This window comes from Mytilus edulis, chromosome 7 (genome assembly GCF_963676685.1).
Source record: "Mytilus edulis chromosome 7, xbMytEdul2.2, whole genome shotgun sequence".
NCBI lineage: Eukaryota > Metazoa > Mollusca > Bivalvia > Mytilida > Mytilidae > Mytilus > Mytilus edulis.
The window spans coordinates 45,854,381-45,875,802 of NC_092350.1; the positions used below are offsets into that span (position 1 = coordinate 45,854,381).

General features: G+C 30.5%; 1 protein-coding gene across 1 annotated transcript in view; it reads right to left on the bottom strand.

Annotated features, from left to right (window-relative positions):
* The window catches only part of LOC139483151 (golgin subfamily A member 6-like protein 24), a 28,825-nt gene extending 11,551 nt beyond the window's left edge, over positions 1-17,274 (bottom strand). The window contains exons 1-2 of the mRNA XM_071267186.1: positions 17,019-17,274; positions 15,588-15,898 (exon numbers count right to left, since the gene is read on the bottom strand). Coding sequence (XP_071123287.1) covers positions 15,588-15,898; positions 17,019-17,274 — 567 coding nt within the window. The remainder of the gene's footprint in view (positions 1-15,587; positions 15,899-17,018) is intronic.
* Between the last annotated feature and the right edge of the window lie 4,148 nt (positions 17,275-21,422).

Genomic DNA, 21,422 nt, shown 5'->3' on the forward strand with positions numbered 1-21,422 from the left:
AGTTCATCCTCAACCTTTATATATGTTTTGCATTATCATCAAATACAACTTATATTTCAATATTCAAAATGAACACGAATGCGGCCGCTTTCATTTAAGACGGAAACCGTCTAAAATTTAACTTAAATACTAAAATTGTGATGATTTCAGTAATTATCTACACTTAATGATGCTACTACCCGATTTCTATGCATTGTATTGTCAAAAAACAGCCCAAATTTTCTTCGCAGAGGCATTCTACTTTCAAATAAATAACTAAAAGTTTACATGCTAACAATTTCGTAAAACTGCTATATTTTTAGGCCAAAAAGGGGTCTTACTGGACCTACTCCTGTCTGAATAAAGTACACCGTTTCTTATTATTAGATGTATTTGATGTAACTAAGTATGATACATAAGTTGCAACAACTGACTTACATTTTTGAAGGTGTATAAAAATAAACTTATGAATTATTGATTTGTGCACTTTTACGAACAACTACCTCACGAAATTGTTCACGTTATGATAGAATTTGTCAAAACTTCCGTTGAATTGTATAGAAGTGTTCTGATTGTGATTTTTGTCTCCTTTTGGCATTTTTCTTATATTTTTTTATTTCGCAAGATGCAGATAAGACAATTGACATATGATAGCAAACAGCTTTTTCTCTTAAAAATATTCTCATCATGTTAAATTAAACACTTTGTTTTACATGCACACGTATAAAAATTGCAGTTTTTATCCAACGCAAGCAAAGGTTTGAACGTAGTTTTCAATTTAGACTTGTATATATGATAAATATATATACGAGTCTAAATTGAAAACTACGTTCAAACCTATGATTGCGTTGGATAAAAACCGCAATTTTTATACGTGTGAATGTCAAACAAATTTCGTTGTAGAAGGGTCTAAATACAGCACAAACAACATTTTTCAAAAGACCAAAAAAATGAAGAAGTATATTTAAACAAAACGCATTTGACTAACGGGTCGAACAACTGATGTTCTTTAACCCTGCTGACTGCCATTGGCGATTGCCAAATAAAATTGATCACAAGATGTAACAAAATGGATCTTAATATAAATTTAATACCAAACAGAAAACAATTAACTTGTGGCCACGATGTTATGCCACAAACATAAGGTGTTAATATTTTTTTGTACACCAGATCCGAATTTCGACAATAAATGTATCTTCAGTGATGTTAGGGATCGAAACGGTATTTGGAAGGCCATATAAAATGTACCCTCATTTTTAGATAAACTCTTGAAGTTTAAGAGTCAATATAGGATGAACGGATCATATTAACCGGAGGGAAAATATGATACAAGCCCAAACGAAAAAATATAAACGAATCTAAATTGAAAACTACGTTCAAACCTATGATTGCGTTGGATAAAAACCGCAATTTTTATACGTGTGAATGTCAAACAAATTTCGTTGTAGAAGGGTCTGAATACAGCACAAACAACATTTCCCAAAAAACCAAAAACGTGAAGAAGTATATTTAAACAAAATGCATTTGACTAACAGGTCGAACAACTGATGTTCCTTAACCCTGTTGACTGCCATTTGCGATTGCCAAATAAAATGGATCACAAGATGTAACAAAATGGATCTTAATATAAATTTAATACTAAACAGAAAAAAATTAACTTGTGGCCATGATGTTATGCCACAAACATAAGGTGTTAATATTTTTTTGTTCACCAGATCCGGATTTCGACAATAGATATATATATATATAGATGTTACAGTAAATAAGTGAAATTACATTAAATAACATTTAATCACTAAACAATTCAGGTAAAACATTTAATTACTAATCAATTTAGTAATTACATGTATAATGATTGCTTAAATTTGTTTTTAGAAATATCCATCTAATGCCAGCTGTTCACAGTTTGTGTATTGAAACTGGAAAACAGCTGTTTTATGATTTTTGAACCTATTAAAATTCTTGTATGCCGGTGATAAAATTGTTTTCTGATTCTGTAAAAGGTACAAGTATAAACAAGTATGTAAAAGACACAGTTTTAATGCACACTCATAATTTAATCACACAAATTAAGTTATTTAGAAAGGGAAGGTGTGTGAGGGTAGAAGAAAAATGGTATTTTGAATGTTATGTTATTGAAATTATTGATGAATTTAAATGCATTTTGGGCATCAGACAATGTACCACAAATGCATTTCTTTCAAAGTCAATACTTGTTTATTTTGATAGGCAATTAGTCTAAATGCCACGTGTCAATTAAGTCGGTTACAGAATCTAAGAAACATAAAACTTACACCTTATGAGAGGGAACCACAAAACAGTATAATATATTGGTGACCATAGGTGCTGCGGAAGGGTCAGCAGACCCTACTCTACTTCTAGCACCTACTACCTAGAATAATTTACGCCGCTACTGTCTACATAAGGAAATGCTAAAAGAAAACAACAGGGCACTTAATTTCTTAATATTTAACCCTACAACAGCAACATTTTGAAAACTTCACGAAAGTTGTAATGCACAGGAATAACCATTTGTTTTAACCATTTGCAAATCATTAAGGATACAAGTATAGGTCTGCTATTGGATAGCTCTGGATTCGATCCCTAAATATATTCAGGCAATTTTTAGGTTAATCTTGTTTTTTCCTCAGATCTTTATCGTTTATGTTAGGTTGTTAGTTTTAAAAACATGTTGCTTGATAAACCACTAAAGATCGTTGCTAGTTCAGTTAATTGACAAAGTTCATGTTTTTGAACAAGATATTTACATAGCAAGTGAACAGGAAATGTTGAACATTTCACATAAATAAATATTTTCAAAAATATCAAATAAATATTTTCAAATATGCTTATATATTTGAAAGGTTACATCATGTTTGTGTTTTATTTTTCAACTTGATAATATTGAATGTCCTAGTGCTGATAAGCATTATTTTATTTATGTATAACAACTATACAATAGTAAATGTCTTTGTCAACAGCAAGTAAATAGATGTAAAAAAAATATTAAAAGGATAGTAACAGAAGTTACATTTAATTTCTAAATTTGAATAATTACATGTTTTTCCTTATTTCACCTATTTACTATAACATATACATATATAAGGACTGGTGCAAAATGTTTTTATTATGATGTTGAAAAACTTGGTATATTGATCTGAAACAATCCAATGGCATCTTATATAAGTAATTGTTCATGCATTGTTTACATTTGATAAATTTGCGTACATGACCTTTAAAAAACTATAATTATTGATTTTTTGGTTTGATTAAAAAAACATTTTGAATAGTAGAAAACAGGTATGACCTTATTATAAGCAGAAATGTAAAAAGTGAGTAAGGTGGTGTCATACCACCAATTACTCCCTCAAATTTAGAACGTATGTGAAAGTAGGCCTACTCGGACAAAACATAGTGCATTTGATGTCCTTGTTTACTTAAACTAACCAACAAATGGGCAGAAATGACTTTTGGTAAAAGAGAAATATATTAAGACCATTTTTAGCTAAAATTTACTTGTTTATGAGTTTGCATTCAAAATTGATGATTAATGCACTCCATAGTATACTAATTTAAGATTTCCAGAAAACCAGGGGTAATTTTTAGTGGTACCTCTATTCGGAAGACCTTTTCTTTTTTATATGATTTTAAGCATCTGTTGAAAATTGGCATGTAGAAAGCTGATACATGTACAATTCAGGATATACCTGCTTTCTATGAAGTTAAACTTAAGGTAAAATATTTAGAAAGCTGTGAAAATTGTAAAATTTGGTTGAACAGATAGGGACTTTTAATTGGTGGTCTGACACCTAAAGTAAATCAAATGAAATGTTTAATTTCGATACAAGTATGAATTCAGCTACTCACAGATCCAGCTTTATCTACAAAACAAATTGTAAAAATAGTGTGAAATATAATTAGTAAAAACTATTATATCATTAAAAAAAGAAAACTTACAATCAAACAGACCCAAAATCAATGCTATGATTATATTTATTCTCTTAAAATTTATAAGAAACAGTTATCAAAGGTACCACGATTATAATTTAATACACCAGACGCGCGTTCCGTCTACATAAGACTCATCAGTGACGCTCAGATCAAAATAGTTATAAAGCCAAACAAGTACAAAGTTGAAGAGCATTGAGGACCCAAAATTTCAAAATGTTGTACATAGATGTTAAATAGAAATACGCAATATTTCGCAAAACAAATTAGCTTCACCAGGCGTGTGCATCTCTCAAGATGAAATCGGATGCATTACAAAAAAATATTTTTGGAGCTTAATCTATACAAGAGTTGAGAAAAAGTGTAACATATTGGTTGATGTTGCATAAAATATGTTTGTAGCTACAACTACATGAAGTTGGAATAAAAGTCGCCAACATCGAAACCCAATTCGTCCGCACAGTCACAAAGAAAAAATACAACATATTTATAACCTTAAATTGCAAAACGCAAAATTGCATTTATGTTCTAACGTGTGGAACTTGCAAAATACAATATGTTGGTGAAACAGAAACACCATTTAACATCCGACTAAATAACCATCGGTCATTTTATACAAAAGAAAGAAAGTGCCCAATTTCAAGACACCTTTTAAGAGCAGAACATGATTTTGAAAACGTCACATTTCAAATCATTGAGAAAATCAAAATTGGGATACACAAGGAAGACAAAAAAGAAAGAGATTTTGGATGCACCAGTTACGAACTCTTGAACCTGATGGACTCAATGAGAGAGACGAAAAAAAAATTAAAAGCAAATCAAAACCATAATTATCTTGAAATTATACAAATTAATTTATAGAAATTCATACAATTAATCGAACATCTATAAATGTGTTAAACTTTTATTTCAACTGCATGTAGTTGTAGCTACAAACATATGTTATGCAACATCAATCAATATGTTACACTTTTTCTCAACTCTTGTATAGATTAAGGTACAAAAATATTTTTTTGTCATGAATCCGATTTCATCTTGAGAGATGCACACGCCTGATGAAGCTAATTTGTTTAGCGAAATATTGCGTATTTCTATTTAACATCTAATAGAACTTTTTAATGTATTGACTAGCGTGTTTAAGTTATATTCTTAGACATTTATATAATTTTAATTCAGTAACTGTATCAGTTTATTTTTACAAACTGATCCACGCCTAAATAGATTGAATGTTGATTGTTGCTATTTTTAGACATTATATATATATAAATATATAAACCTAACATTGTTGGGTTGATGTTTAGACGAGTTGTATATATATATATATATTTATATATATATTTATATGCACTGCACAGACATGAGCGTTTATCATCATGCCGTGTTAGTACCAATTGTTGAAATGATCTACGACAACGGTAAGGTTGCCCATTAACGTGTGTGCGGCATCATTGCAAAACGATTTCAAACCATTCATGTACCTTGTAAATCTGACTCCTTGGGGGTCTGCTGTTTCTTGTGATCTAAAATTAAAGTTCTGAATGTTATTTTTCTAAAATAATTTAAAATGTTTCTTCTGCAATAGTTTGTGTTCTCCATTTTCCTAATTAAGGCATTTTGGTTTTACGTTTTTGAATGAATCTTCATGGATAAATTTCAGGGTTCTTTGGAGAATTTGTTTCAATAAAACACTTTTTTGCTCCAGTGTCAAATAACTAGACAAGTTTTGCATTATGAAAGAAGCAAAGTTGCTTCCTTTAATTTCAATTTAAATGTCAAACTATTTTGATATGTTTTTAAATGGCAAATACCTGGAATTTTCTGGATTAATGATCATTAAATGTTATCGAAAATCAGTTTATTAAATATAACTTATCAATTCCTAAGATATTAGCAACCTTATATATCTTCTAATCACTATATGATACAATGTTATCATTTGCATGATTATAATTTGTGCTTTTTTGTAAAAAACGAAATACGGCATTAATCAAGATATTGAAAAGAACTGGACCAATCATTTATTGTTTTCTGTTTTTCAAATAACTTTGTAATAGTTTAAAGATATTTTTGACAGACCGTAAGATTTTAATTTCGGTGGTGTAATTTCATAAGGTGAATAATCAGATGATTGAGAGACCACCAATTTATTTGGTGTCGTCAAGAGCTTTTTGTCAATCTTTTCTGTATCTTTAAAGATGATGTTTAGCAACCAAAACCAGACCTAAACGCCTGTCCCAAGTCAGGAGCCTCTGGTCTCTGTTAGTCTTGTATTATTTTAATTTTAGTTTCTTGTGTACAATTTGGAAATTAGTATGGCGTTCATTATCACTGAACTAGTATATATTTGTTTAGGGGCCAGTTGAAGGACGCCTCCGGGTGCGGGAATTTCTCGCTACATTGAAGACCTGTTGGTGACCTTCTGCTGTTGTTTTTTTTTCTATGGTCGGGTTGTTGTCTCTTTGGCACATTCCCCATTTCCATTCTCAATTTTATTAGGTTTGAGTAAGAGTAATTGTAATTAGCATTAATCAGCTGTAATTGATTACAATTTTTCAAGTTATCATTGTACTTATAATCAGCCAAAATGCGGATTGCATATTATCTCATTTAAACAATTTCTTTTCAAAATACCTTGTAGTCCTGATTACGTTTTGATTACATTCTAATTAAAATGAAAAATCTAAAATTGTGTGCATGGTCAATAAGTCATCCTTTTTTTGCTATTCATAAACATTTAAAAAATCCTTAACTTCAACTTGTTAAAATAGTTTTGGTTACATTACGCATGTTGGTTAATTCATTTACTTCAGTAAAAAATAAACTGATACATCATTAAAGTAATTATTAGCTAAAGAAACGATATACATGGAGAAAAATAAATTCTTCTAAAGCAAGCTATAACTGATTTGTCCTGGTAGCTCTTAGTTTCAATCAAAATATAAAAAAAAGTAAAAATCCAAAATAGCTATACATCTGATCATTCACATACAACTAAGAATGGTAGTGGAGAATTTGTCAAAAAAGACAACAACCCGACAGAAGAGCAGATAACAGCCAAAGTTTATCAATGAATCTTCATTGAAGCAAAAAATATATCCAGGACTCGGAGGTGGGCCAAAGCTGGCCTCTAAATACAAATGTGTACACATTCAGTAACAATTGACCTCATTATAAACTCAAAATCATAAAAATGAACTAGAATTAAAAAAGAAAAAAAGAAAAAAGAACAGAGGCTCCCGAGTTGGGACAGGCACAAAATTGAGGCGGGGTATAAAATGATTTGTGAGATCGGAAACCTCCCCATATACATCTAACTAATGTAGAATAAACAAAAACAAAGTATACATACATTAAAAAACACTTTTAAAGAAGTCTGAGTCCGATGTTAGAATAGGTAACATAACAAACTAAGGACATTGATACATACATTAACAGAAGATTACTAGCATGTACTAACATGCCAGCTGATTGAAAAATGATGACTTCATCATATGAAAATCAAGCACAAGCCTTTTTGTAAGTGGTTTAGAATCATAATATCATAAAATATTTGTGAAGAACATAACACGTATCATATTAACAACTGGTTTTAGAAAAAAATCTGTTTATTTCTGATGAAAAGACCATATGAGTGAATGATTTTTCATTCCAAAACATGCCATCTTTAATGAACTTAGGACAGTATCGTAACTATATCCCTCTGAATAAGTCTATTTAAAGGTTTGATAAACTATTAGGGTTAATGCTGACATTTGTTTGCTTTGTAAAGAATATGACCGTAAAAGATTGGATGTGAAACACTTAATGTATAAGATGTCTGCATGTTGGTTTGTATTAACGAATGATATCCTTAAGCTTGTACCTATCATCATATTTAGTAGGAGCGGCCTCGGTGGCTGAGTGCTGTTAGTGGTTACTACTGTTATCGCTAGCTAGTCAACACTGAGGTTGTGGTCAGGTTTATATACATCAATGAAAAAAATGATAGGAAAATGCTTTGGTAAATGAAATTAAAAAATGAAAGATCTTAATCATAAGAAATTTTAAGACAAGTACAAATGCAATAGGTAGAAAAAGGTGAAAAACCATACACTTTTTTTTCTTAATTTATAAACTAAACAGTTTGTTGATAAAACATTTTCAAGATTAGCCAATAATGAAAGCTGTTATATAAACTAGCTAGGACAAATTTTACTGGAGGCAAAACTCTTCTATTAGGATATATATTTAAAAAAGATACAATAGAAAATGTTGATCTCAATAACGAAATTCCATTTTCAGATGTTCGCAAGTTGACAAATGATAGAAGGGATATCCTTGAGGGGGAAATGTCTTATACAGAACCAACAGAAGCTATTAAAAAGTCATTGATCTGATGGATATACCAGTGATTTTTTTTTATATTATTTTGAGTACATTTAGGTAAATATGTTCTACGGTCAATCAACTACGGGTATATGAGGGTGGTGGTCGTATACTAGGTTGAAATGTCGGTATCTCAAAAAGGGGGATAATCATGTGTATACCAATAAGAGATAAACCAAGACAATACATTGCAAAGTGTCGACCTATTAGGGAACAACCATTTAAGGTCAAGGAACAGTTATTGGGTTATATCGTCGATTTTTATAAAAGGAGTAGGTTCAGTAAGACCCCTTTTTGGCACCAAAATATAGCAGTTTTACAAAATTGTTAAAATGTAAACTTTCAATTATTTTTTGGAGCGACGAATGCTTCTGATACATAAATATGGGCTGTTTTTGACAATACAATGCACATATATCGGGTACTATATTCCTTAAGTCATGCTAAATTACTGAAATCTTAACTATTTTAGCATTTTAGTAAAATTTTAGACGGTTTCCGTCTAAAATGAAATTTGCCGCATTCGTGTTCATTCTTAATATTGAAATGTAAGTTGCATTTGATGATAATACATACCATATAAAGGTTGAGGATTAACACGGATGCAGCCACTTTCATTTTTGACAAAAACCGTCTGAAAAGTGATATTTTTTGGCATATTTGATAGATATTTTATATTTAAACTTAATTCGGAGCGTTTTTAATGAGTAAATTAGTTAAAATCTTTCGCATACGCTAATTGAATCAACTGAAATAGACACTTAAGTGTTTAAAAAGTGTCCAAAATATTTCGTCAGTTGAACTTGAAATTTAAGGCCAAAATCGACCCTTCCCGGACCTACTCCTTTTGCATACAAACTTGACGTGTTGAACTACATAATTTTATGAAAATCGAAAAAAATAAGGCATTTATCTCTTTTATTATCCGAAATATAACAGATTGGTTTCTTTCAATATGAGTGAATATTTGTATAGATAGCACATAAAATCGGCGAAAATATTTTAAAATTTGGCGTTTAACATCGAATCACTAATTCTACTCCATACATTTTTCTTAAAAAAAACTATATGTTGTTTTTACATTAATTTCTGTTTTAATGATATAAAATAATCATATGGTCACCGACTTCTTTTTTTTGTCTAATCATCAATTTGTTACCTTGTTGGTAGTCAACGTCAACAATCAACGTTTTACGGTCTGTAACGCGATGACGTTACCATAATTTCGACGTTTTGTGGGAGTTTTTCACAAAGAACACGACTGTGAATGATGTATACCGTAAAAACGAAGTCGGTGATCCTTCATGTATCTTTATTTTGCACCATTTAAACGGAAATGTATGTATCAACAACATATAGTTTTTAAGAAAAATCTATGGAGTACAATTAGAGATTTGATGATTTTTAGACACATTTAAGAAGGTTTTTAGCCGATTTATGTGCTTTCTGTACAAATGTTCACCCATGTTGAAAGAATTTAATCAGTAATATATCAAATGATAAATGAGATAAATGCATAATTATTTTGACTTTCAGTTGAAGTTCATCGACCCAAAGTTATGCAAAGTTATACTGAAATCTGTAACATAGTCCATTTATTTTACTGTAACTTGACCTTAACATTTAACTTCAACAGGTAGGTGTCGGTATCTCAAAAAAGGGGGATAATAACTTGTATACCAATGGGAGATAAACAAAGACAATATATCAAAAAAACTTGCGACCTATAAGGATACAACCATTTAACATTAAACTTCAATATATTAGGGGCACGGGAGGGTTGGTATGTTTAAAAAAAAAAAATTTGCAATAAAAAAGTGTTTAAAAAAAAGAAAACATATGCCCCAGTCAATAAAAGGGTAGAACACGGTCGAGTTCTTAAATATTTTTCTTTCAAATCAAAGAAAGTTGCATAAGTCATGTATAATATTTAAATAGTAAAAAGTCAATCATAAACAAAAGTGAGAGCATATATTCTTGAATTTAACTCCCTGGTATATAAGAAAATAGAAATAGAACTGACTTTAAATATTGATTTGGTTTTATTTGGTATTCTCACAAAACCCCATAAAAATGAAATAAGAAACTTAACAATTCTACATTTCTAGATGCACAAATTCATTGTAACGAACCAATATTATAGCACTAAAAATCATCTCAAAGAAAAAACTGCTGGAACCCTGGGACTAATTTAGTATCATGAAAACGAAGATAAAGAAAAGACACCATATGTATTATATTTATTCTATATCCAAAAAAACCTTTGTTTTGCTTCAAGAGAGATTCTTCAGACATGTGTAATATTTTAAATAGTAAATATGCAAATCCTAAATTATAGTGATAACAAAATATTCCTCAATTCTCAATACAGTTGGAATATTATCCATATAATATTGGCTTTTTATATCACCAAGATTTTTAAAATGAAAGGGTATCAATACAGAAAAATAAATCGAATTTTAGGCAAAAAACGAACCTCTTCTTAAAATAACCGCTGATTAATCAAATAAGTGTATTTTTGGGTGATTTTGACTTCTCCAGTGTCACACAAACAAAGATAAACAAAAGACACCATATTTATAATATTTATTTTATATCCAACTAGCCTTTGGTTTGCAATCATATTCTGTAATGTACCAAAGAATTTCAGTTAATATATTATAATTATTATGCATAAAATGTGTAAAACTCAACAGTATGCTCATCTGCAAAAAAAAAAATTATTAAAAATAAAACATTTAGGAAAATCAATCGAACAAAATTGTGGTATTTTTTTCTAGTCTATGTTAATAACAAAGTCAAACGACTTTAAATTACGATTTTTAACAAAAAATAACAATAGATTTGCAAAACAATTCTTGCAGCCAGAGAGTGTAAATGCTTAGTTTACGGTACAATAAAAATTAAAGAATGTTATACAGTAATTGGTAGCATATTGTGGTGATATATACAGTGTAGTCATTGAAATGAGAATTCTGGGGAGTCCTGTTGATCTACATGTACTCATGAAAATGCTATTCCTATTATTCCAATTTTGCAGCTATTTCAACACTGTTGGTGATCTACTCTCTACGTATCTTCCCCATGCTCGATACTTAGATTAAAAATATGTTTTTTTTTATCGTACTTCGCCTTAAAGTACACCGAAATGATATATTAATCAACAAATTTCATCTTTTTTTATCAACATTACATTTGACGATGTTTCAGTAGACAGTTGGATTCACCTTGTGTACTAATTGTGCAACCTAACCGACCGACTTTAAGTTCGTTAAAACATTGAAAACAACACGTTAAATAATTTCTTGCGTCCGAAGCGCTTTTCTGTTTTTACCTTCATCATGAACGCTCAAAGCCAAACATTTGAAATCCGAAAATGTATAAGTACCAAAACCTTTGAAGAGCTATATGTCAAAAACACCGAACATAAATAGCCAAATCCATCTAAAGTCAACTTTACCTGACGTTGAAACCTTAGTTTTCTAATAATTTCAAAATTTATAAACCGACAATTTTAGTAAAGTTTGTTAAATCATGTCAGTACCTACGTACTGACTACTGAACTGATGATACCCTCGGGGACTGCTAGTCCATCAGCAGAGGTATCGATCCAGTTGTGTAAAATTTGAAAACATTATAGTACTTTCAGAAACATCATTCTTAAAAACAATTTTAGTGATTGTTTGCATCTGATTTGTCACAGTGAAATTGAGGTTTAGGCTTACTGAAACTAGTAAGTCGGCTTTTAAATTTTACTTGACATTGAAACAGTCGAATGAACAATAATCTGTGACCAACGTATTAATTTCAGTTTTTAAATTTTAATTTGGCAATGTTTCCTTCCCAGCCGTTTATACCCTCTGTTCCATTGAATATATAGTAACTAATACGCTACGTTTATGCATATTCACGTCCCTACGAACCTTAAAAAACTGTTTTAGCACACAATTGGTTTTTGTCAAGCAAAAAATGCAGAAGACTAAAAAACTTATCGAACTTCAATAAATAATAATAAATTTATATCTACTCTTTTAAAGGTACACGAAGGATTTTCTAACTTGTATTTAAAAATCTTGGTGATATAAAAAGACATGTTTTAGTTGGTTTTAAGTCTCTTATGTCTGATTTTATTTTTAATTATTTATTGTTTATTGCGTCTATTCTCAAATCGTACTTTGGTATTCATTTGACCTGTGGATACAATTTGTAATGTATATTGATATTTACAATTTGTTTTGTAATATGCATTTCCGTACTCCATTGTTTATCTTACTAAAAAAATATTTTATCTACATGCGTACGTTATTTTCTTTGGAGGCATTTTGTTCCAGGTTATGGTTGTCATTTTGATATAATGGTTTTACATTTTATCCCTCGTTTTATTAACTCACCTGGACTGAACGGCCAAGTCTGCCACCCAACATGGCTTACAGGGCTTAAAAAAGAACATAGTCACGATAGTGGTGACATGCATTTTTCATATCTCTGAAAATACAGCATTTAGATAAGTCTGACTTTGGGGTTAACATGTTCATCAGGTTAGGATACATCAGCTCTGAAATTTCCAGACGAATCAAAAAACCCGTTGTAAGGTTGTATAACCGTCAATTGACCCCCTAACGAATTATTGCCCTTAAGACATGAAGTACATTTTTAACAAAGTTCGTAAATTTTGTAATCTTTTGCAAAAATCGTTTTCTCTGAAACTGCAAAGACAAACTCAACCAGTTAATAAAAGTATTTAGTTATAAAGATTTGTCCGATGGCTCCTACCTACCAAACAACATGGATGTCATAGTTTAAATAGAACATAGGATGAAAAATGCAAGTTGTGTAAACATAAACATATAGTTAATGCTAATTTACATAATTAACAGCGCCGGGTGATGTCTTATATCCTGTTTTATAAGGATGGGTTAAATTAAAATTGTGTCTATTATCTTGAAACCTGCTCTGTAGAAAAACTCAAACAGGAGCTAAATGTTCACTAGCACAGATTTACCTACTGTCTCGTCAAAACAAGTCAAATGACTTCTTATATGAATTATTGCACTTAAATGACAACTTTTATTAGTGTTTCTTTTTATTTTTGCATCTCATTTTGGAAACAGTTACAGATATTTGGGAACTTTTAAAAATAAACAGAATTGATGAATTCAACAAAATCTCCAAATAAGACAATTTTTTATTGAGTTATTGTTCTTTTATGAAGACTTCTGGCTGACATATTAAAAAGTATAATAGATAGAAAGAAACTGAAACAGGAACAAATGAGCATCAAGGCAAGCTCTACAAATTTATTAATATGGAAATGTCAACAGAGTATTTTTTTAATGTTTTATCCGTTGAATTGTGTCTAAAAATGGAAGTGTTCTGTTGAACTTTTTTGCCTTTGTAGATATTCATTTGATGTTGGACCTTTATATATTTAGGTTACAGTTCATTTTGATATTTTACATTTAATAGTTGTTTACTTTACTTTACACTTAAATAAAAAAAAAATACAAGTTTAAGATAAATGTGTGTTTTAACCTTGAAAACTTAAAATGATAAATAGTTTGAAAGCAATTAAAATTAAAACGATGGATAAGATTTTGATCAACACAGATGCCTTTTGAAAAATATAATTGTTGCATTGTTATACATCTTTTATGTCAAACAAAATATCAGCTGAGCAACACAGTCTTCTTTGAGCCTTTAGATAATTTTGTATTTACATTTTGTCATAGAGCAAGATTATTCGTTCAGTGAATGCATTGTTTTTTTTATCAATTTGTCTTTAATATGATTTAAGCCATTTCAATTGATATTGTACTGTGTGTCTTTCTATGGTGTGATGTTAAACTATTGATTCATGTTTGGTGAATGTTGGTGTATATTCAACGTTTAAACCAGCTACATGTGTTTGTACCTGTCCTAAGTCAAGTACCTGATGTTCAGTGGTTGTCTTTGTAGATGTTATTTTCGTGTTTTTGTATTTGTTTCATACAAGAATGGGCTCTGTGTTTGAATGGGTTTACACTAGTCAAATAAGCGCTTATTATTGCTTGCTGTTCGTAGTGAGCCAATGCTCCATGTTGATGGCCGTACTTTGACTTATAAGTATCCTACAAGTTGTGACATGGATAGAGAGTTGTCTCACACCACATTTTCTTATATCTATATAGTTTACTTGTACAACATAATTATGTGTAAGTATCCACCAGAGGAAGTTTTAAATACAATTATTTTAAACAAAGACGGGGATTATCCGCAAATGTTATATACTTTAAATGTTCTATCTGCAACTTAGGAACCGTATTAAACCGAAAAGATTAAAGGCACGTGATTCAGTTCATATGAATATAGTATATGTGAATTTTGCATTTGAATAGAAAACTAATTTTAGCATGCATTCATCTTTTAATTTCTATTAGGAAAAACGTTTTTTTTTTAAGACAGTGCAACATTTTTATTTGCATAAATAACAGATCAGCTCACAGTTAATCACGGTGCATAAGTATTCTACCAAACAACAATATGTCAATAATCTATTGAGAGATATTGACGATTAAGTCTCATATCACATTACGAACAGGATATTTGGTCAAATTAAAACATCTGACATTCAATAAAAGGAAATAAGTAGTCCTCTTTGATTGTGATTGTAGTTTTAGTTACGGGAGGAAGAGTTAATAGGCAATGGATATGAGCATAGATTGGGTGAGACCTTTTGTTTTCTTAAACATGTATATTGGTCAATAAAATTTCTTTAGTTTTATTTAATTCTAAAATAGTTTTGTTCTAAAAATCAATTTCTAAGAAGTTTATCTCGTACAAATGTTTCTATTGTTCGTTATGGGAATATATCCACCAAATAATGTATTTTGCAATATATAAAACATCAACATTCTTTATTAACATGCTCATTAAATCATCACACCATTAATTAATTTTCAAAAGTATTGTAAGGCCAAATTCATTGGTGGCAAACAGATAATTAATCGCATTGACGATAGTCTGTTTCGTAAATTCTGGTTTTTCTTTTTTCTTACATGACGTATTCGACGTAAATAAACTCATCATAGATACCAGGACTAAATTAAGTGTTGTTATTAATATTACCAAATCATGTGAAAGTTTACATAGTTATCCATAATAACATGTCAGTATTATAAATAATGGTATGAGTGCCAATGCGACAACTCTCCGTCCAATTTTCAAAGTATAATAACTTATAAAAAGTAGACAACTATAGGTGAAAGTAAATTGAGTTAAAGACGGCCAATAGCTCAGTTTAATTTACTTTTCCTTACCTTAAAATAATGGTACTTTGATTTCCCTATATTACCTTTAACTTTCAGTTCACAGGTCGTTTCTACTGATCCACATTTGCAGCTATACTTCCCAATGTCACTTCCTTTTAGCTGTAAAATTGTGATAGAATGCCTGCCAGTATGATTGAAATTTCTGATAACAACATTTGTGTCATCTTCCACTTTCTTCTTGTCTTTAAGCCATTTTGCAACATACTTTTTATCAAGCTCACACTCAAGGACTACTGTACCTCCTAGTTCAGCAAATTTTTTGTCAGGTAATGGTTGCCTAAAAGCCGCTTCTGGAGGTTCTGTTAATAAATCATAATAATGATATAACCAACCAACCGCATGCATGTATAATACACAGACTGATCGGTGTTTGACTGTCTAGCAATACCGAAGTGGTATGAGGTGGTATGAAAGAGAGAATTAAACATAATAGAATTTTTTCATTCTTTTCCAAAACGTACTATATTTTGCGATATGTTCAAACAAATTATATTAAAAACAATAAAGCCTAGCCATGGAACATGCGAATCAACGAAAATTTTTGCATAGCTATGAAATCACGAGAAATTCTTAAATAGCAATAGACAAACACTATATATTTGTATAGGCATTATGCAGTTGATTAAATCGTACAGTCTCTGTGTGTAGCCATGAACTATATTATTGTATAAGAATGTTTTTTTTTGTGGATCGAATTAGTCAATCAAAAGATTTACCTTTGTGTCACTTTCCATGTTAGCATTCATTTCCTTTAAATAACCGAACAAACACAATTCATGGGTAGTCATCTCTTGTTAAGGGGTTAAATTAAAGTTACTATGAAAATTGGATGACTATGACATTCTTTGACCTTTAGTTAGGTAAAATATTCACTATTATGTAAAAGTTTCAAGATACATGTTATGTATATAACTTAATATTTGCATTTGACATTAAATTCCATTTTAGACATTTGCCGCAACGTTTGTTGATGAGCAGCTATGGACATAATGAAAATCAAGCACATTAAAACAAATACCAACAATTAATAGGGATTCAAACTAATTTTTAGTATACCTTATTTTAATATCAAGCTTAAGACGAAGAAAGCCTCTGACGCAAAAAGGTGACAGCTGCTTTTTTTGAGCTGACGTGGACAGTAAATGATCAAAATTAAAACATACGACTGAAAGGTGTGTACCTATGTAGATAAATCAGAATAGTACACTTTATTTGGAATGTTTACTTTCTAAAGTGCAGGGGAGAGTGATTAAATTCAAAACTACAGCTGTCTCAAACTAATACGCATTAATATGAAAGGAGTGCAATAAGCAAAACCGGAGAATGTTGTAGCATGTACATATATTTAATTTAAAGACAGACAGATATCACACATAAATAAAATTCAAAAAGTAATGCGTTATAAGACATAATACTCACTTTCAACCAGGCTCGCAATTTCATCGTCAACCTCTCTCAGAGTTTTAATGAATTGTTCTTCGTTACAACTCTTCTCAACGATATCAAAAATTGACCGAAACGAGTCATGATCATCATCTTTCTTAATTTTAACCATTTGCCAAGGTTTTATTAAATCATTTTTCTCAAGTAGGCTGAATAGTTGTTTCCTCTTGCCACTAAGGTTAGTTTTGATTTTCTGTTTATGCTCGTGAAAAATCCCTTTCACTCTTTCCATAACGAGTATAGAAAATAGCTGTTGGTCTCTCAAATATTTGATTAAGTATGATGATAATATTATGGAGACCCTTCGATGACATATTCATCTTATTTTTCATGCCTTTAATTACATTTCTGTTTACATTGAAATCCCTCCATTTATATTCAAATAAAGATAATAGATAGTATATTAGCTGATCAAATCAGGTGCTGTCTGTTTTTTTCTTTTCTTAATTTTACTGGTTGATTAATTGTTGTTTTTCGTCTCGGACGCAGAGACAATCATATTGTGGTGACGAACATCTTACTGTAAGACATTGAAATTTCATGACATTAAACATGACATAGGGGTTTAGGAAAAGATGCAAGGAAGGAAGCAAACAAATTATGTCAATCTGAAAACAGCTTGGTAGGATATTTAGCACAGTGGCGGCCACGAATGTGGCTAATCTTAATCTTCACTGGAAAGGTATTTTATTTTCTACAGATGTTACATTAAATTAAGACTACATTCCTTCCGATCTTTTAGAAAATTGTAAAGTTAAAATAAATTTGTCACAATCAGAGCAGTGCAGTGTTTAGGTTTTACACCCTGGGATATTTTCGTCGAAAAGACATGCTACGGTTTTACTTGATTAAAAAACTAAGTGCAAATGGGATTTATATTACAATTCGATATTTATATGATCTCACCTCCATGTTATAGATTTATGGTCGTTTTAAAACTTTTTACTTCCAGAAGGAGAACCTTTGCTACAGTGGCCTTTAATGTGACTGAGTGGGATATATACTTGTATAAATAGGATTGGGGTTCCTCCTTATACTTGATACATACTATTGTTATTTTGGGTATGCTGGATGTACACATATTGCTACCATTCTGCATGTGCATCGTCTGTTAAATTAACAGTATGTTTAGCACGACAACGAGTGCATTCTTCTTAAATACGATTTAAGAAAAAAAAATAATAGTCTAAGTCATCAACATGCTGTAAGTATTTTTCGATCTGTATTAGTAAAATACATACAAATGTTGCATTTTGTCTTTTTTAGTGGATTACGCGTATGAGCATATTAAGTTATTTGAACATATAGAAACGATCGTTTGACAAAACAAAAAGAATATCCATAAGAGCGATAACTTTATCTGAAACGATAATTCGGTTTAAGTGTAATATTCAATCAAATTATGACCATATTTTGGATATATATTAGAAGCATTGAATTTCAATATTTCACCAAAGGGATTCCTTACATGTTGACCTAATTTAACATACATTTCACTTGATTTAAATTCCAGTAGTTTATGTAATTTCATTACTAGTTTGATATGAACATATACAGATATTCAGTACTCATCATATAAAACCAAACAATGACGTCCACATTTTATTTAAAGTATTAAAACAGCATAATAGAAAGCCTTTCAAACTCAATAGAAGTACAATTCTATCACTACGCATTGAATGAAACAAAAAATATTTTAAACTGTTTAACAAAATAGGTATCTTCACAAATTCCTTTTAAATTCTTTTCAATTAGCCCGTTTATATACGAGAGATGTAAACGGTTTTGGCACATGTAAGTTTTACGGTAAGATCTACTCAAACAAATGCAGTTATTTTTTATTAAATCATAATAGCAGGGTACAAATACAACAAAATTAATCGATTTGGGTTAACAGATTAACTTTCAGTGTAAATACGTAATTTTTATTTGGTGAGTGCGAAGACACATGTAAATTGGGGACAAGTTCAACACAAAATCCTACACACGGATATGACTTCTTTAGCCGAAAATGTATTTGAAATTGACATTAAGTTAAAAAGTATCTCCAAGAAGGGGTTTATGTACAGCGTATAAACCAATAATTTACAATAATTAACATTGACATGATTGATATGCTGTGATACTTTCTTACACCGTGTATGTTTTCTACCGCGCTCACTGTTGTCATGTTTCAAACTTCAATGAACGAAGTCCATGAATAACTATTGAAATATTAAGTCATGATTTTCTTCACCACAACATACTAAAAACTTTTACAATATTTATTAATATACTAGTATACAAATACTGTGTTCAAATTGAACTGCAGCGATAGAAATCTTATCAAACGAGATATCACGTCAACGTTTGCATGTATGGAATGATTTTTATACAGGACCGTCGTACATTCAAATAGGATGCATTTTCAACGCATTAATCCTTCTGGTGAGTTTGCATACGTATTCTTAGCGCAGTAGTTAATTGAATATGGTTTTCCTTGTGCCAAGCTTGATTTTTTTTAAATTAAATATATATATGTGTATGGTTTGACTTAAAGAAATTATTGTGATCCGACAACATTATATATATATTTACTTATATTTTGACATTGTAAATTATCATGCTTCCCTCGAACTGTACATATTTTTTCTGTAGCTTTAAACAACTACTAGTACTACAGGATTCTTTCGTTTGTCTCTTGTTTTTATCATATAGATGTAAGAAGATTTGGTATGAATGCCAATGAGACAACTCACCATCCAAGTAACATTTTGAAGAAAAAGAACGGCCTTTGACACGAGCAGCAGTTATAAAGATTCCCAGAAATGACTAGTGTAAAACCATTCAAACAGGAAAACCAAGAGTATAATCTATATAAAAAACAAGTCGAGAAACGAGAACCATATCAACAAACGACAACCACTGAACTCAGGTTCATGGCTTAGGACAGATGCAAATAAATTTAAACGCAGCGGGGTTAAACGTTTTTATAGTCGCCAACCTTCATCCTACCCTGAAACAATAGTGTAAAGTCACAACTAAGAAATACACTCATCATAGATACAAGGTTTGAAATTTTATATTTGGAGGACACACTATGAAATATCAATTGAAATGCATAAACTCAATTAAAAGATATTTTTACACAAACAAGTGAAGATACACACAACAATTGGAAATGATCTATGACACAATATATTTGTTTTGTTCTTCGAGCTTATTCGATATTTCGAGCCATTTCCACGTTTTCCTTTACAGTTGTTTCTTACGTTGTGTTGTCAAACTATTTTCCCGGGTACAAGGAGATTTGAACACCTAAAAACAGTTTAACCGCCACATTTTGTATGTTGCGGTCCAAAATCAGGTACCTTAAATTTAATGATGGAAATAATTGCTTTCTGATGAACAAATCTATCTAAATTTTGTCTGACGACAAATCTAATGGATAGGTGATGGACGCCAAGTAATTTTACTTTATTTAAGTAATAATTAATTCAAATCATCCTCTTTGACCACTTTAACATTGGTAGGTATAATATTTGTCGATACTTTACTGGTGTAAAATATGGTTAAATATCATGCCTGCTTATGTCAAAATGAAAATATGAAACTATTTCGATGCTAAATTATAATAGAACAATTACGTTTTTTTATAGATCGAAGCGTATACTTTAGAAATGTTTGGCTCTTTCCGTTTCCTTCCCATTAAGTATGTAAATTTTGTTTTCATAATTAATCAGTTTAAAAACTAATATCAGTGTAAATGTATGTTGTTTGAAAAAATATTGGATAAAGGCTATGTAAACATCTGTATGTAATATATATATTTCTTATTTTGTGTGAAATAGACAATGGCTTTGTTAGCAAAGTGTAATAACAATAAGAACGTCATAGTAATATCGATGACAGATAATAAAGCCAAACACGATTTCAACCAAAGGAGTAGGTCCGGTAAGGACCGGTTTTGGCCTCAAATTTCAGGTTCATCTGACAAAAGATTTTGACCACTTTTTAAACACTTAAGTGTCTATTTTATTTGAATTAATTCGTTTATGTGAAATATTTTAACAGATTTAGTCATTAAAAACGATCCGATTCAAGCACAGGCACTTGTTTCTGTCAATGTTGGGTTTACTATCCATACCCGTACAAAAAAAACACAAGGTAGCTAACGGAAATTTTCAAAGTGTTCGCTTCAACCAATTTTTTTTTAATTTCCCTAGACTTTTTCACGAATAAAATTACACCAGTCTGTCGGTAATTGATTTATCTTGACAATGAAACAACTTTCACGTACCTTGAGAATACCCCTCAAACAGTATAACACACTTGAGATGACAATTATTTACATTTTTCCAGACCATTGAATTTGTAAGTACTTAACTTCCGGTAAATTTT